Below are 19,450 nucleotides of genomic sequence, written 5' to 3' on the forward strand. Positions count from 1 at the left end.
AAACATATTCCCCAAAATGTTCAATTTTTTTGTGTTACCTACAAGGGGTGTTCAATAAATACTTCTTAGGCAGTTTGGTTTTATTCATGATTTCAGTACACCATATTAATCTTCACTCTTTTGGCTACAAAACCATATTTTTCAACATGATCTGCTTTCAATGTGATGGCCTTATGCCACCTTTCTGGGAGGTCCTGTGTGCCTGCACGGTACCACTTTGCTGGTAGCTTTCGGAGGCAGTGTCTCGGTGCATCAGTCAACCTCCCCATCATCCACATGCTGCTTCCTGCGAAGTGCACCCTTCATTGGGACAGACAGATGTAACTCTGAAGATGCAAGATCCAGACTGTAGCATGGGTGAGGAAGAGTAGTCCATTGAAGATTTTTGAGCTCCCGTGTGCATCTGGCCAGCCTGTGCGACATTGTTGTGATGATGACACACACCCCGCTCAACGATGTGCAGAACCAGGACTAGCCTGCAAAGATGACGTGGTGCCACTCCTGTGTGACCATTATTGTCGTTGAGTGCAGCACTGTCAGCAAACATCTCTGCTGGCCCGTAAAGAAGACAGATACAATGGTCATTGTGCTGACAATCCAGAGTGCTCGAGACATTGTCCCACCATCGTTGTGGATACTTGTTTTCTGCGGACAAGCCCGTTCACTGACTCAAGATATAAAGATATGTGATGTGGCTGTTTGATCCTGCGTGGTCAATCAAGCAGTATTTTTTTTTTTTTTTTTTTTTTTTTCCTTTCAGATGCTAATCTCATCTTGACCAACTTCAGCACCTATATCGCAGAATAATAAGCCACAACTTCATTAGGTCTATCAAATTCCAGCACGTGCTGATAGGCATTTATCCTTACAAGAGGCATAACACGATTTTCTCAGAAATAACTGACATTCAAATGTGTTTTCTGACTGAGAAATCTACATAATCTATCTTTGATTTGATTTGAGCAGGGAGACCCAGCCCATTATTACATTCACCAAAACAGGCTTTATTAGGCGGTTTCACTACCTGTGATTCTAGTAATGCCAAACAGCACCCTTAAAGAGAAGTAGGAGGCCCTTTACAAGTTCTTTATTACACACAACTTCCTAAGGACTTAATGACATGAATACTCTTGTGTACATACCCAATGTATGTAGGTGTTTCTTAAAGTTTCCATAGCTGTCATTAGTCCTGCCATGAGTTTAGTGTGTCTCCTGTTGAAGCCTAAGGCTACAGAACTTCTCTTAAAACATGCCTTTGGCATCATAGTGTGCCATGTTTTGTTTTTGTATCCTAGTCCAATATTCTATGTGCTGCCTTCTGATACAGCTTCATAGTTTTGATTTCACCATCAACTAGGTCAGGTTCTGGTCCAGTAAATGGAGTCGTCATGCTTGACCTGGCCAGCCTATCAGCTTGTTCACTGCCACTGATTCGTAAGTGAGCAGGCACCACAGCAGCTTTACACTGTTGCTTCCATTTAGCCTCGTTAGGACTTTGTGGCATTATGTTACAATCTTTGATCGCATATCGAGCTGTAGAGATTTCAGGGCTGTTAAGCTGTCTGAATAAATGTAGATGCTACAGTCTTTGTAACACATATGTAAATTCTCCTCCGTGCACACCGTCAAAATGAACAGGTATTCACCGAGGCCAGCCTCCACAGAGATGCCTCTCTCTAGTCTAAGCTGTACACTATAAACCGTGGCCCCAACAACTTTGTCTGTTTTCGACGCATCAGCAAACTGGGCTATGTCTCCTGCACGGTGTTGTGGTTAGTTCTTCCACTGATCCCTACTTCCAGTTGTTAGACTGAAAGGTCTATCGAAGTTACTGTGTAGTCAGTCAGTGTTTCTCCAACTGTTCCTATATTTACCACATTTGCTGTAGTGATGTGGGATTCTGACATCTTAAAGGTATCTAGATACTTCCAGTTTTTAGCATGTATGCTTTTGCGCTGCCTCCATTTAAACCCACAGGTGTATTGGAGTGTTCATCTCAGTAGTGGGTGTGCTGCTAATACAGCCTGGTACGGCTAAGCAGGCAAGCCTCTGCACCTTGCCAGGCTCCTTAGCAGCCACCTTCTGTTCTACTTTGTTCCATTATACTGTTCCCCATAAATTATCCTAGGTCTTATTACAGCGGAGTATATCCACTACATACTTGTGGGATTTAGACCACACTTTCTTTCCACAGTCCCCTCTAGTGGTCTTAAGATTACGTTTCACCTTGGAACATATATTCCTCATGTGAGGAGCCCATGATAGTTTAGCGTCCAGGGTTACTTCTAGATACTTCACTATCCCCTCTGCAGGTAGAGTTTCGTCGAGAAGCTTAAGATTCCAGTACATGTGCTTCTGCGTGAATGCTACCACAACAGTTTTGTTGGGACTGACTCTTAGGTCCTGTCTCTTGCACCGATTTTGCACAATGTTCAGTGCACATTGTGCCCTTGTTCTAACACTACTAGCATAGCAAGTTTGCCAAGTATTGCAGTGACTGAGCCTGTGTATCCTTGGCAAAAGTAGTCTCTTGTATTTAGCTGTTAAATATGTTCAGTCAGCACTAGGTTTCATAGTAGTGAGGACAAAACCCCTCCTTGCAGGCACCCTCTGGTGGTGTTGATCACCATTGTTTGTTCATTCCGGTGGCCTCTACCTGTCTCCTTTCTTTTTAATCTGCGTATTTATGGTGGTCTCAGTGTCGCACTCTCCTGTGGCTCTAACCATGAATTCAAGTGTCTTATTGCTAAAACACTTCTTGATAAATGGGGAGGTGCAGAGAGAGTGTCTTCTAACAAATTTGTGAGATGGTGTTTCACATAATTTGCGTGGCTGGTATACGTATGGGTTTACTTGTAGAGGTAACTCGGCTAGCCTCATTTGTCTAGTGTGTACATTAACCAGTTTTTATAATGCTTTTAAAAGAAAGGACAGGCTGGTTGGTCTCGTGTCCTTAGCCTTGGTATGACCAGTTCTCCCTGGTTTCGGACTGAAAACAATCATCATGTGACCTCCAAGCATTAGGAATGATTCTTGCCACTAGGATAAGATTTCCAGTTCTCCCTTCGATTGCCTGTAAATCAGTGCCACTCAGGGACTGAAACTTGGTCCCTGTTATCTGTCAGAAAGCATTGAGGGAAGCGAGTCGTGAGAAGCATGACCAGCATCTCATTCGCTGTCCTTGGGTACTCACAATCCTTCCTTAGAGTAACCTTCTGGATTAGTTGGTATTCTGGTGATGATTTTGTGAAATCTGGATGATAGTTTCATTTCCTTAAGCACAAGATTGTATTTGGCAAGGGCTTCCAAATATTTTGCTCTTTGTCCCTTCCTCCTTAACTGCTTCCTTTGCAATTCCAGATTATTGTTTCATGTAGGTACATTTACATTTCAGTTTATGCACTTCTTGATGATGGACAGTTTTCTTAAGCCGAGGTCATAATGGCAGATATAATTGGGTTTGACATTTCCTTCTAACCTGCTGGATTCATTATCGAATTTCTGACTTCACGTGAGTGTGAGTTGTGGTATTTCCTACATGAGCACCAGTTTGTTTCCTAGGATCCCTGTAGGCCATAGTCTGTTAAACACCTATTTTGACCTTGTATACTTGTGGTCATATAAGGATGGCATGCAACGCCACATTCCATTTTTTGACATAGCTACCCCTTAAAATGGACCTAAAAGTTGTCAGTTACATTCCTTGCCCGTATTCAGGATCTCCATGTTGCTTTTGAGTAAATATTCTACAAGGTACTCACCTCTGCTGTTGGTGTCACTGCTTCCCCACACAGGTTGTGTGGGCATTAAGTGTCAACCAACCAATAGTTATTCATTCTGCTGTGAGCACCTATCAACCAGTCACTTCACTTCGTGAGAAGGTGAAGTACTGTTCTCATAAGGAAGATAATGTGAGGCCAACACAATTTCCCTCAAACTTTTTTCTTCACGTGGTTTCATCCTGATTGTCACTAAGTCCCTGGAACAAAAGTCTGTCATCAGCATGAAAGAATTTCTATTTTTGACATAAATGGAGTTCCCTTAGATTTCTGGCATCAATCATTTAACCTCCAGTTCCTCTGAGGCCTGAAACATCCCCTTCATACAGATAGGCCTTCTGGATCAACACCACAACCAGCTTCTGTCTTCCCGGAAAACGGCTGAGGGGAACAGTCGCCCCTTTACTGTGTTGCAGGTTTATTTGGAACACTTGCAGTCATCATCTTGCCACCATGGTTGCTTCCAATATCTTTGACTACCTCGACAGTAACTTTGGAGAACCCCAAGTGGAATCTAAGGCCTGTTCCTGCACAACCTTTCAGTTGCTTACATTCCAGTCCTCTGTTGAGACCTGCATTTGGGTTTGCACCGTTATTTGTAGTTTTTAAACGAGTATCCTTAAGAATTTTCAGTACCCAAATAGATACCTTTGCAGTCTTGAGCTCGGCCACTGCCTTGACCCGCTGCTTCCCCTCCTCCTACGGAGGTATCTTGGGCACAGTCTCCCTAAGCCATCCACTGTTCTCATTCCCTCACAGACAAGGATAAGAGCACATTTGCCCAGACAGAGACTCTCCTGAATTTGGGGCCTGGGCTATGTACTGTCAGTCTATTCAACAAGAGCCATCTGAATAAGCTCTGTCTGCTGCAAAGTGAAGTTGACCAATGGAGGTCCCTGTTGGATAACAGCCGTCCTGAAAACTGAGGCTGCAGTACTATAGTTCTGTTGCCATATTTTGTGCCTCGGCTTTTTCTAGATCTGTTTACCCTTAGAAGTGGGAGTATTAGAGTCCTCCCGTATTCTCTTATTTCCTGTCTTAGAGGCAAAAAGGATTTGTTTAACCTGGAGTTTTGTTTAGAAAGCCATTCTTTACCTTTCCATTTTGTTCTTTGAGAAGTTTTTCTTCTCTTAGCCCCAAATAAGGATTTCATCTGGTCCACACCATTGCACCTGCACAGAGTAAGTAGGACTAATGCCATCTACAGTCTGTCTGTAAGGATAGATTTCTCTCCAGGGCACACTGCCTTGTAGAAGCACTGGCCGTGTTAGCAGAGAGGCTTGCATGTTTGCAAGAAGTCCAGGGCTATGCCGACAGTAGCACAGCTACTTGCAAGGTCTCCCACAATGGACAGACCTCTGTGGATGAACCAGTCTAAATGTCCCACAATATCCTACGTTTCCTGTATCAAATCCCATAGTCTTTCCCCAGATACCCAACCAAAGATGTTACGCTATCTATACAGAGGGGTGCATGCCACATGGGAAGGTGTGTCATTAATGGAACCTCGGGGATAGCAAGCACCCTCCCTGAGTAAATCAGTTTTGCACTGCATGGGGTTCCATGGTGTCCATTGAATGTACCCCCAAGTCTCTCAAGACCAAAATGGGGAATACAGAACAAGAAAAACTAAAATCACAGGAATATCGCAAGACCTCAAACATCCAAATATAGGATTTGAACAGTTCTCGAGTATCCGACCAGGTAGCATCATAATTTCTCCACAATATTTCAACAGGTGTACACGCTGCCATCTTCAGGTGGTTCTTGACAAATGTTGTGCTGTTCCTCTCGGCGCCCTATATATACTAGCCATTACCCCCTCCACCGTTCCTCTCCTGGTGTCTTTGGTGAGGCCGGCGTGGTGGCTACTGGAGGTGGTGGCGGAAGTAGCGCCTGGGTCTGAACTGGGGTCTGCAGTCTCCCTGCTGCTGCCGTCAGTGGCGGTCCTCGATCTCTGGGACCGCATCTTTCTCTCCAGGCTGAGTGCAGGGTTCCAAGCCTGACTCAGTTGAAGGCTGCTGTCTTTATTAATTAGATCGTCCTGTAGTCAGATTTCGATGGCCTCTTTAGTAACGCAGTCCCAGAAGTAGGAGGATTGACTGAGTAATTTTGTTTTTTTCATAGTCCATCGTATGGCCAGTCTTTATACAATGGTCAGCCACGGCTGATTTAGTGGCCTGGCGTAATTCGGTATGGCGCTTGTGTTCGCGACACCTCTCTTCTACAGTGAGGACTGTCTCCCCAGTGTATGATTTTCCGCACTGACAGGGATTTTGATAAACTCCTGGTTTTCGAAGTCCTAGGCCTTCTTTTCACTGAACCCAGTAGAGTCAAGGTTTTTGCAAGGGGTCGGAATACACATTTCACATTGTTTTTCCCCAGGATTCTGCCGATTTTTCTTGAGGAGTTTCCAACATTCAGAATGCACGCCAATCAGTTGTGTTCTTCTGTTTCTTCTCGTTGTTCTCTTGGCACAGTTCATCTGAGTGCATGTCTTATTTGCTTCTGGTTGTACCCATTTTTTCAAAATGTTGTCTCGAGGTGCTGCAGTTCTGCTGGAAGGCTCTCCTGATCGCAGATCGATCGTGCCCTGTGAACAAGTGCGCGCAAAATGCCTTCACGCTGGGAGTTGTGGCGCCATCTGAAGGCATTTAGGTACAAATCGGTGTTTGTAGGTTTCCTGTATACACTGTGTCCCAGCTTGCCATCAGGTTTCCGTTTCACCATGATGTCAAGAAACGGTTGGCTACCATCCTGCTCCACCTCCATCGTGAACTGCATGTTGGGGTGCAGCGAATTGAGGTGTTCGAGAAATTAATTTAAGCTGTCCCGTCCATGTGGCCAAACAACGAACGTGTTGTCCACGTAGCGGAAGAAACAAGTTGGTGTTTGTTTGGCATTTTCTAGTGCCTTGTCCTCGAAATTCTCCATAAAAAAGTTGGCTACAACCGGTGAAAGCGGGCATCCCATGGCGATGCCATCTGTCTGTTTGTAATAGTTTCCGTCGAACAGGAAGTATGTTGAGGTGAGCACAAACTCGAAGAGCCTTGTTAGGTTGTTGTTGAATTTCTTGCTTATCAGATCGATGGGGTCTTTCAGTGGTGCCCTAGTGAAGAGTGACACTATGTCAAAGCTCGCTAACAAGTCGCTATCCTGGAGCCAAAGTTCTTGTATACATTGCACAAAGTGGATGGAATTGCGGATTGGTGTTCGTATTTTCCCACAAATGGACTAAGGAGACCCGCCAGGTGTTGGGCCAGTTCATAGGTTGCTGCTCCTATGTTGCTGACTATTGGACGCATAGGTGTCCCATCCTTGTGGACCTCTGGTAGCCCATACAGTCGTGGCAGTGCAGCCGCTCTTGGTCAAAATTTCTTGACAGTTTTTCCATCAAAGGTACTGCGAAGAAGTTCAACGGATCTTCTTCGAAGGCGAGTTGTCGGGTCTCCTTCTATCCTTCTGTACGCTGGATAGAAGGAGACTGGACAAGTCACCTTCAAACAAGAACTGTTGAACTTCTTCGCAGTATCTTTGACGGAAAAACTGTCAAGAAACTTTGACTACGAGCGGCTGCACCGCCACGACTGTAGGGGCTACAAATGGTCCACAAGGATGGGACACCTATGCGTCCAATAGTCAGCAACATAGGAGCAGCAACCTATGAACTGGCCCAACACCTGGCGGGTCTCCTTAGTCCATTTGTGGGAAAATACGAACACCAATCCGCAATTCCATCCACTTTGTGCAATTTATACAAGAACTTTGGCTCCAGGATAGCGACTTGTTAGTGAGCTTCGACGTAGTGTCCCTATTCACTAGGGTACCACTGATCGACTCCATCGATCTGATAAGCAAGAATTTCGACAACAACCTAACAAGACTCTTTGAGTTCGTGCTCACCTCAACATACTTCCTGTTCGACGGAAAGTATTATGTACAGACAGATGGCGTCTCCATGGGATGCCCACTTTCAGCGGTTGTAGCCAACTTTTTTTATGGAGAATTTCGAGGAGAAGGCACCAAAACAGGGGGGGGGAAACCAACTTGAAACTTTCTGGTAGATTAAAACTGTGTGCCGGACCGAGACTCAAACTCGGGACCGTTGCCTTTCGCGGGCAAGTACTATACCATCTGAGCTACCCAAGAAAGACTCGCAACCCGTCCTCACAGCTTTACTTCTGCCAGTACCTTGTCTCCTAGCTTCGAAAAACCAACTTGTTTCTTCCGCTACGTGGATGACACGTTCGTTGTTTGGCCACATGGACAGGACAGCTTAAATGAATTTCTCGAACACCTCAACTCGCTGCACCCCAACATACAGTTCACGATGGAGGTGGAGCAGGATGGTGCCCAACCGCTTCTTGACGTCCTGGTGAAACTGAAACCTGACAGCAAGCTGGGACACAGTGTATACAGGAAACCTACAAACACCGATTTGTACCTAAATGCCTTCAGATGGCGCCACAACTCCCAGCATGAAGGCATTTTGCACACACTTGTTCACAGGGCACGATCGATCTGCGATCAAGAGAGCCTTCCAGCAGAACCGCAGCACCTCGAGACAACATTTCGGGAAAATGGGTATAACGAGAAGCAAATAAGACATGCACTCAGACAGACTGCGCCAAGAGAACAAGAAGAAGAAACAAGAAGACACAAGTCATTGGCGTGCATTCCATTTGTCCGGAAACCTCAAGAAAAATTGGTAGAATGCTGGGGAAACACAATGTGAAATCTGTATTCCGACCCCCTGCAAAAACCTTGACTCTACTAGGTTCAGTGATAGATGACCTAGGCCTTCGAAACCCAGGCATGTACCAAAATCCCTGTCAGAGCGGAAAATCATACATTGGGGAGACAGTCCGTGCTGTAGAAGAGAGGTGCCGCTAACATAAGTGCCAAACTGAATTACGTCAGGCCACTAAATCAGCCGTGGATGACCATTATATAAAGACTGGCCATACTATGGACTATGAAAAAACTAAAATACTCTCTCAGTCCTCCTACTTCCGGGACTGCGTTACTAAAGGGGCCATCGAAATCCGACTACAGGACGATCTAATTAATAAAGACAGTGGCCTTCAACTTAGTCAGGCTTGGAACCCTGCACTCAGCCTGGAGAGAAAGATGCGGTCCCAGAGATCGAGGACCGCCCCCGACGGCAGCTGCAGACTCCAGTTCAGACCCAGGCACCACTTCCCCCACCACCTCCAGTAGCCGCCGTGCCGGCCTCACCAAAGACACCAGGAGAGGAACGGTGGAGGGGGTAATGGCTAGTATATATAGGGCGCTGAGAGGAACAACACAGCATTCGTCAGGAACCACCTGAAGATGGCAGCGTGTACGTCTGCCGAAATATTGTGGAGAAATTACGACGCTACCCGGTCGGATACCCGAGATCTGTTCAAATTGGAAATACGCCGGGAAAACCTCAGATCGCATCCAAATACAAGGGTTTGGAACTGATGGAAGCTGTTTTCGCAACTGGATTAGACCTGGATTAGTTGTACTTACTCTGTGCAGGTGCACTGACGTGCTAATCATTTGCATATCCAAGAACGTAGTATGCTGTAGGCCAATTTGACATTTCTTGCTTGTCACTTTCAGGATGCTGCAGTTTTAATGGCCAGCAGGGTAGATTGTTACCCTGTGGTTTGAATGTTTCGGCTGCATCTGCTCGCTGTTCCTAAAAAAAATTTTTTCTCTTGTTTTCAGGTATTTCAAATGTGAAAAGTCGTGAAAGTTTAGTGATGGCTTACACAGATACTCACGAAGATCCCTTTAGCTCTGCACCATTCAGTTTGCCAGGTAAGAAAGTTGCTGCATTCAAATCCATTAAAAATATAATTACTGTGTTGACCTACATTTTTGATGTAAACTAATTCTGCACACTCTGTTTGTCTGAGGTATGATGCCTTTCATTTTGCTGTACTGTAACAAATTTAGAAAGAGCTGTCATTGCTTCTTAGGAACAGAGAAAAATAATAATAAAGATAAATTTACTGTTCTGGTAACTTACTAAATGACTGGTCAAATAATAGGAAGTGGAAATTCTTGAGAGCATTAGCTCGTTACACATTACTAGTGGGGATGAGAAATAAAAATATAAGAAAAGAATTTAACATGTTTATTCTGAATGAGGAAATAGTGAAATACAGGAGCAAATGGGAAGACCAGATGACGAAAAAACAGAAAACCTAAATACCAAAGTCAGTGTTAAAGAATAAGCTGAGGCCTCTTGGGGGGGAGGGGGGAGGGGGGGGGGAGGGTCGCGGCATCAGATGTCACTTAGGTTTTGTAAATCCTGGTGATATTAAGCCTAATGGCACATCCTCGGTGCTGTTTCAGAGGAGTAGGTTGTGTGCTGGCATTACCTTTATTGATGGCCTATGACATAGTTAATTATACATTACATTTTGAAACAGGGTAAACAAAAAACATAATTTTTTGTTATGATTTGTTAGAGTAGCTAATGTGTAGGTGCAACCTCATTACCTGCCGGTAGACGACCCTTCTGGCAGTGTTCATTCACTCGCCTTTGATCCTTCTATAAGCTATCTGTACGGGGCCAGAGAAACACGTCACTTGTTAGATTGCATGCAATTGGCTATACCGTAATCGTGAGATTGTAGCAGCTACTGGCACACGTGCTCACGGGTGATAGCTCCGAAGTATATTTTGTACATGTAAGTTACAGTTACCGAGTATACGAGGTGTGTGGGAAAAGTAGTGAGACTGACAACACTGAATGATCTGGCCGTGCTGTGTTGCCCTTCTCATGTAGACTTCTGTGTTCATCCTTTCCGCATGCTGCGTCCAAGTTTCAGCTCTGTTCAGCCGTCACATGATTTTTAGGAGTGCCATCAGTGAAATTGTTTCTCTTGTATGTTATAAAAATTGAACAGTGGAATTTAGAATGACGTTATGCCATCAAGTTTTTTGTTAAACTTGAATCCATGAGTGTGACTTTCTAAAAGCTGGAACAGGCATACAGGGAACATTCCTTATCAAGAGCACAAATTATTTTTGGAATGTCGAAAACACATTGAAGATGAACCTCGCTCAGGGTAAGCTTCATCTTCAAAAACTGATGTTTACATCAAACTTGTGCTCGCTCTTGTGAGATGAGACAGACATTTAACAATAAGGATGTTGGCTGACCTGTTAAACATTTTCATCATATATTAAGTTTAAACCAAAGTTTTGCACATGTAAAAGGTGCCAAAATTGTTCCAAAAAACCTCACAACTGAGCAGAAGGATGTCTAAGAAATGTGAATGTTGATCTTCTCGAGAGGATGACCACAAATGGTTCAGTCGTGTGATCACAGGTGATGAACCCTGGATTTTTGAGTGCGATGCTGAAACAAAGTGGCAAAGTGAGGACTGGCACACTGAGACATCTAAACTGAAACTGAAACCGCCGTCTGCTTCACGTCTGCTGTGCAGCGAGCTACCTTAATTTAAGTATTAACTGTATTTTTCTTACTTGTCATTTCTTCTTCAGTGTGTTTTTGCTTTTAGGAAGCTTTAATTGTCGGGTGCTATTAATAGTGTTCCATAGATTTCGTGTTTGTTTTGAATACAGTCAGAGAGAGTCCCTTTAGTCAACCATAGTGCCAGTAGTGCTAGTGTTTGTTTTCAATACAGTCCAGAGACAGGTAGTGCTATTTTCATTGTTTTCTACAAGAAGTGGCTAGCAACCACAGCTTAGTTAATAAACAGCCGCCTTTAGTGAATTAGCAGTCTAGTTAAAAGTTGACTAACTCTCTTCAGTAAATTGATCCTTAGGATGGATAGGATGTGTGACTGCTGTGTACGGATGCAGGAGGAGCTGGCCACTGTTCGTGAACAGCTGAACGTGTCGATGGCCGCGGTCAGCCGTCTTCGTGCTGCTGCCTCGGAGTGTAGCGGCAGTGGGAAGTCTGGTGCGTCGCATGGTACACCCCAGGTGTTACATGCTTCACCCACTATCCCTGCTATCGAGACATCTTCGCGGGTACCGGGTGCGGTTGGGCCACCCTCTCCCCAAGGGGAGTGGCATTCTGAATGAGGAAATAGTGAAATACAGGAGCAAATGGGAAGACCAGATGACGAAAAAACAGAAAACCTAAATACCAAAGTCAGTGTTAAAGAATAAGCTGAGGCCTCTTGGGGGGGAGGGGGGAGGGGGGGGGGGGGAGGGTCGCGGCATCAGATGTCACTTAGGTTTTGTAAATCCTGGTGATATTAAGCCTAATGGCACATCCTCGGTGCTGTTTCAGAGGAGTAGGTTGTGTGCTGGCATTACCTTTATTGATGGCCTATGACATAGTTAATTATACATTACATTTTGAAACAGGGTAAACAAAAAACATAATTTTTTGTTATGATTTGTTAGAGTAGCTAATGTGTAGGTGCAACCTCATTACCTGCCGGTAGACGACCCTTCTGGCAGTGTTCATTCACTCGCCTTTGATCCTTCTATAAGCTATCTGTACGGGGCCAGAGAAACACGTCACTTGTTAGATTGCATGCAATTGGCTATACCGTAATCGTGAGATTGTAGCAGCTACTGGCACACGTGCTCACGGGTGATAGCTCCGAAGTATATTTTGTACATGTAAGTTACAGTTACCGAGTATACGAGGTGTGTGGGAAAAGTAGTGAGACTGACAACACTGAATGATCTGGCCGTGCTGTGTTGCCCTTCTCATGTAGACTTCTGTGTTCATCCTTTCCGCATGCTGCGTCCAAGTTTCAGCTCTGTTCAGCCGTCACATGATTTTTAGGAGTGCCATCAGTGAAATTGTTTCTCTTGTATGTTATAAAAATTGAACAGTGGAATTTAGAATGACGTTATGCCATCAAGTTTTTTGTTAAACTTGAATCCATGAGTGTGACTTTCTAAAAGCTGGAACAGGCATACAGGGAACATTCCTTATCAAGAGCACAAATTATTTTTGGAATGTCGAAAACACATTGAAGATGAACCTCGCTCAGGGTAAGCTTCATCTTCAAAAACTGATGTTTACATCAAACTTGTGCTCGCTCTTGTGAGATGAGACAGACATTTAACAATAAGGATGTTGGCTGACCTGTTAAACATTTTCATCATATATTAAGTTTAAACCAAAGTTTTGCACATGTAAAAGGTGCCAAAATTGTTCCAAAAAACCTCACAACTGAGCAGAAGGATGTCTAAGAAATGTGAATGTTGATCTTCTCGAGAGGATGACCACAAATGGTTCAGTCGTGTGATCACAGGTGATGAACCCTGGATTTTTGAGTGCGATGCTGAAACAAAGTGGCAAAGTGAGGACTGGCACACTGAGACATCTAAACTGAAACTGAAACCGCCGTCTGCTTCACGTCTGCTGTGCAGCGAGCTACCTTAATTTAAGTATTAACTGTATTTTTCTTACTTGTCATTTCTTCTTCAGTGTGTTTTTGCTTTTAGGAAGCTTTAATTGTCGGGTGCTATTAATAGTGTTCCATAGATTTCGTGTTTGTTTTGAATACAGTCAGAGAGAGTCCCTTTAGTCAACCATAGTGCCAGTAGTGCTAGTGTTTGTTTTCAATACAGTCCAGAGACAGGTAGTGCTATTTTCATTGTTTTCTACAAGAAGTGGCTAGCAACCACAGCTTAGTTAATAAACAGCCGCCTTTAGTGAATTAGCAGTCTAGTTAAAAGTTGACTAACTCTCTTCAGTAAATTGATCCTTAGGATGGATAGGATGTGTGACTGCTGTGTACGGATGCAGGAGGAGCTGGCCACTGTTCGTGAACAGCTGAACGTGTCGATGGCCGCGGTCAGCCGTCTTCGTGCTGCTGCCTCGGAGTGTAGCGGCAGTGGGAAGTCTGGTGCGTCGCATGGTACACCCCAGGTGTTACATGCTTCACCCACTATCCCTGCTATCGAGACATCTTCGCGGGTACCGGGTGCGGTTGGGCCACCCTCTCCCCAAGGGGAGTGGCAGGTTCGGCGGCATTCGCGGCGCACGAGGCGGAGGGTCAATGTGGAGGCTGGCCGTGTGGCATCACCCGCTCTGCCTGTGAGTGGACATGTGGCCGCTCCTTCAGCAAGGTCCGAGCAGGCACGCGGGGGGAGGGGTTTATTAGTTATTGGGAGCTCCAACATTAGGAGGGTGATGGACCCCCTTAGAGAAATAGCGGAAAGGTCGGGGAAGAAGGCCAGTGTTCACTCTGTCTGCTTGCCGGGGGGTCTCATCCGAGATGTGCAAATTGTTGCTCATGTCAGCACTAATGACTCCTGCCGTCTGGGTTCAGAGGTCATCCTCAGTTCGTACAGGCGGTTGGCGGAATTGGTGAAGGCGGAAAGCCTCGCTCGCGGGGTGGAATCAGAGCTAACTATTTGTAGTATCGTTCCCAGAGCCGATCGCGGTTCTCTGGTTTGGAGCCGAGTGGAAGGCTTAAACCAGAGGCTCAGACGATTCTGCGAAGATCTGGGGTGCAAATTTCTCGACCTCCGCTATCGGGTGGAGAAATGTAGGGTCCCCCTGAATAGGTCAGGCGTGCACTACATGCCGGAAGTGGCTACAAGGGTAGCGGAGTACGTGTGGAGTGCACATGGGGTTTTTTTAGGTTAGAGAATTCCCCCCCTAGGCCCGAAAGACGCCTCCTGAGACGCGGCAAGGTAGGAGTAGGCAAAATGCAACAGGGTATAACAATATTAATGTGCTAATAGTAAACTGCAGGAGCGTCTATAGAAAGGTCCCAGAACTGCTCTCATTAATAAACGGTCACAACGCCCAAAGAGTACTAGGGACAGAAAGTTGGCTGAAACCAGACGTAAACAGTTACGAAATCCTAAACTCAGATTGGAATGTATACCGCAGAGACAGGCTGGACAGTGAAGGGGGAGGCGTGTTTATAGCGATAAGAAGTGCAATAGTATCGAAGGAAATTGACAGAGATCCTAAATGTGAAATGATTTGGGTGAAGGTCACGGTTAAAGCAGGCTCAGACATGGTAATTGGATGTCTCTATAGGCCCCCTGGCTCAGCAGCTGTTGTGGCTGAGCACCTGAAGGACAATTTGGAAAATATTTCGAGTAGATTTCCCCACCATGTTATAGTTCTGGGTGGAGGTTTTAATTTGCCGGGTATAGACTAGGAGACTCAAATGTTCATAACGGGTGGCAGGGACAAAGAATCCAGTGAAATTTTTTTGAGTACTTTATCTGAAAACTACCTTGAGCAGTTAAACAGAGAACCGACTCGTGGCGATAACATATTAGACCTTCTGGTGACAAACAGACCCGAACTATTTAAAACAGTTAACTCAGAACAGGGAATCAGCGATCATAAAAAAGTTACTGCATCGATGATTTCAGCAGTAAATAGAAATATTAAAAAAGGTAGGAAGATTTTTCTGTTTAGCAAAAGTGACAAAAAGCAGATTACAGAGTAGCTGACGGCTCAACACAAAAGTTTTGTCTCAAGTACAGATAGTGTTGAGGATCAGTGGACACAGTTCAAAACCATCGTACATTATGTGTTAGATGAGTATGTGCCAAGCAAGATCGTAAGAGATGGAAAAGAGCCACCGTGGTACAACAACCGAGTCAGAAAACTGCTGCGGAAGCAAAGGGAACTTCACAGCAAACATAAACATAGCCAAAGCCTTGCAGACAAACAAAAAAGCAAACATAAACATAGCCAAAGCCTTGCAGACAAACAAAAATTACGCGAAGCGAAATGTAGTGTGAGGAGGGCTATGAGAGAGGCGTTCAATGAATTCGAAAGTAAAGTTCTATGTACTGACTTGGCAGAAAATCCTAAGAAATTTTGGTCTTATGTCAAAGCGGTTGGTGGATCAAAACAAAATGTCCAGACACTCTGTGACCAAAATGGTACTGAAACAGAGGATGACAGACTAAAGGCCGAAATACTAAATGTCTTTTTCCAAAGTTGTTTCACAGAGGAAGACTGCACTGTAGTTCCTTCTCTAGATTGTCGCACAGATGACAAAATGGTAGATATCAAAATAGACGACAGAGGGATAGAGAAACAATTAAAATCACTCAAAAGAGGAAAGGCCGATGGACCTGATGGGATACCAGTTCGATTTTACACAGAGTACGCGAAGGAACGTGCCCCCTTTCTTGCAGCGGTGTACCATAGGTCTCTAGAAGAGCGTAGCGTTCCAAAGGATTGGAAAAGGGCACAGGTCATCCCCATTTTCAAGAAGGGACGTCGAACAGATGTGCAGAACTATAGGCCTATATCTCTAACGTTGATCAGTTGTAGAATTTTGGAACACGTATTATGTTAGAGTATAATGACTTTTCTGAAGACTAGAAATCTACTCTGTAGGAATCAGCATGGGTTTCGAAAAAGACAGTCATGTGAAACCCAGCTCGCGCTATTCATCCACGAGACTCAGACGGCCATAGACACGGGTTCACAGGTAGATGCCGTGTTTCTTGACTTCCGCAAGGTGTTCGATACAGTTCCCCACAGTCGTTTAATGAACAAAGTAAGAGCATATGGACTATCAGACCAATTGTGTGATTGGATTGAGGAGTTCCTAGATAACAGAACGCAGCATGTCATTCTCAATGGAGAGAAGTCTTCCGAAGTAAGAGCGATTTCAGGTGTGCCACAGGGGAGTGTCATAGGACCGTTGCTATTCACAATATACATAAATGACCTGGTGGATGACATCGGAAGTTCACTGAGGCTTTTTGCAGATGATGCTGTGGTGTATAGAGAGGTTGCAACAATGGAAAATTGTACTGAAATGCAGGAGGATCTGCAGCGAATTCACGCATGTGCAGGGAATGGCAATTGAATCTCAATGTAGACAAGTGTAATGTGCTGCGAATACATAGAAAGATAGATCCCATATCATTTAGCTACAATATAGCAGGTCAGCAACTGGAAGCAGTTAATTCCATAAATTATCTGGGAGTTCCTATTAGGAGTGATTTAAAATGGAATGATCATATAAAGTTGATCGTCGGTAAAGCAGATGCCAGATTGAGATTCATTGGAAGAATCCTAAGGAAATGCAATCCGAAAACAAAGGAAGTAGGTTACAGTACGCTTGTTCGCCCACTGCTTGAATACTGCTCAGCAGTGTGGGATCCGTACCAGATAGGGTTGATAGAAGAGATAGAGAAGATCCAACGGAGAGCAGCGCGCTTCGTTACAGGATCATTTAGTAATCGCGAAAGCGTTACGGAGATGATAGATAAACTCCAGTGGAAGACTCTGCAGGAGAGACACTCAGTAGCTCGGTACGGGCTTTTGTTAAAGTTTCGAGAACATACCTTCACCGAAGAGTCAAGCAGTATATTGCTCCCTCCTACCTATATCTCGTGAAGAGACCATGAGGATAAAATCAGACACATTAGAGCCCACACAGAGGCATACCGACAATTCTTCTTTCCACGAACAATACGAGACTGGAATAGAAGGGAGAACCGATAGAGGTACTCAGGGTACCCTCTGCCACACACCGTCAGGTGGCTTGCGGAGTATAGATGTAGATGTAGATCAAAGATCGAAACATGTGGATTTGCTGTTTTGATAGCAGGGGTATTGTACATGAAGAATTTGTTCCTCCAAAACATGTTGTCAACCAAGTGTTTTACAAAGATGTCCCTGAAAGGCTTATGAAAAGAGTGAATTGAGTGAGACCAGACATGTCAGATAAGTGGATGCTGCATCATGACAATGCCCAAACTACACAGCTACTTCTATCAAGGAATTTTTGACCTCAAAAGGCATTCCTGTTGTTCCACAACCCTGCTATTCACCTGATCTGGGTACTTGTGGCTTTTTTTTCTTTTCATGAAATTGAAAAATGTCTTAAAAAAATGCCTGGAGAACATTAAAAAAATGTGACTGATATGTCAAAGCCCCTGCTAGTTGAAGCCTATCAGTGCTGCTACAAAGACAGGAAACAAGGACTCTGCCGGTATATAGCTGCCAAATGGGACAGTTTGTTGCTCGAAAGAAATTAAAACTTGGGTAGGAAAAAAATCAGTCTCATTACTTTTCTCAACAAGCTTGTACAAGCTGTCACACAAAAGTGTACACATGTGTAAAGCAAAGAATATATTTCTGCCAATGAAGAAAACAACTACAGAGAAAAAGCATATGATAATATAAAACTGTGAAATAAATAACGTGAAGTTAATGACGGTGGAGATGAGAAGTCTGTCAGAAGTGTTACCATAATAAGCTGCATATAAAACATCGTTTAATAATGTAAAGCTGAACGTAACAAAAAAACATGCTATCGACTTTCTTGGAATGAAATGAAATTTTAAAAAAATCTGCATACTCTGCTTGTATATTGAAGGAATTAATTCTGGATGCATTTAGACTCGCTAATTTATGATGTCAGTGGCGCAATCCCATCTAGTTTCCCATCATCATGATCATGCAAATTGGTGCCAAAACTCTCGTCACCATCATATGAAATCATTGACTGTTCATTCTCATTTATAATTCCGTCTATGGTCTGTGCTTCGCTGATCAGCTTACGAATGTAGTCTACTTTCTTCCTCCATGAGGTAGCTTCTACAGTAGCAAGATCTCCACCTAATATCCTTTCTATTTTTATTTTAGTACAAGACTGTTACAGTAAAAGACTTATTATTTCTATCACCCCACACCAATTAAATTGGTTTGAAATGGGGGTGAGGAGGTGACAACTTCATTTACAACATACATAGGCATCTCAAGCTTATTTTGCTTCACAAGTAAATATAACAGCGTCTTGGTTAAACTCGTATCCACAGCATTGTTTCTCATTAGCAACCACTGCACCATATTTTCTTTGCAGTCAGTAGTTCTTGTGAGTTTTGTCTAATTTCACTGAAAGGTAAAGTGCATTATTCATTACAAACACAATTGTAACACTGAACTGGAGCAACATATTTTTAAACCACTGCAGATATCTTGAGTGGTCCATATTCTCATGGTAGTCAAAGGTTTTCTCCATCAAAAAACTAAAATGCCCTTCGTGCACAAAACTGTTTGAAGAACCTGCATGGGCCACAATTATTCCGGTTGCTCTTCCCGTTGGCTGATGACTGCTGTGATTCGGAATATCATCTGTCCGTCATTTATCAACTGTTCCTGCAGTATTGACCCAGGATTCATCTAACCATATAATCGAATGGATATCGTTTCTCATACTTTTACGCTAGAAGATAGTACGAGCTGCAACAAAATGAGCTTTTTTTGAGCAGCAGTTTTGTCGTTCTAACTTTTCCAAGTGGGCAGCCATACTTTTAACACCATTTTAAGTGATCTTTTTCCCACTCAGAAAAATTCTCATTGTTTTAAAGCAATTAGCAACTTTGCTATTATTTGCTATTTTTTTCCTACTATAATATCTGATGAACTGCATGGTTTGGAATGAATCTAGATATGTAACTGGAAAATACTGCCTTTTTCTTTTTTTCCAGGGATATTTAAAAACACACTGTTTTCTGCACATGTGCCTTGTGCCACGCAGTTTAATTCTTGCAAGTCTGGAGTAGTACCTTGTTCCTTATTACAGTTCTTTCACTAAGCCTTGGAGTTTTTTAGGTACATTGTAAAACTTGACCTCCAGGTATTAAAGGATGCCTGTGAACAGAAACATTTTTTTTCTTGCTCATAAAACTTGCACATCCTTTATAGCAATTCTAACTATTTAATGGCGCTC

At 43.8% G+C, this 19,450-nt stretch overlaps 1 protein-coding gene across 1 annotated transcript in view; it reads left to right on the plus strand.

Annotated features, from left to right (window-relative positions):
• LOC124620131 overlaps positions 1-19,450 on the plus strand; it is a 250,344-nt gene that overhangs the window by 157,642 nt on the left and 73,252 nt on the right. Inside the window, exon 13 of the mRNA XM_047146805.1 lies at positions 9,498-9,590. Coding sequence (XP_047002761.1) covers positions 9,498-9,590 — 93 coding nt within the window. The remainder of the gene's footprint in view (positions 1-9,497; positions 9,591-19,450) is intronic.

The sequence above is a fragment of the Schistocerca americana genome, chromosome 1 (genome assembly GCF_021461395.2).
Source record: "Schistocerca americana isolate TAMUIC-IGC-003095 chromosome 1, iqSchAmer2.1, whole genome shotgun sequence".
NCBI lineage: Eukaryota > Metazoa > Arthropoda > Insecta > Orthoptera > Acrididae > Schistocerca > Schistocerca americana.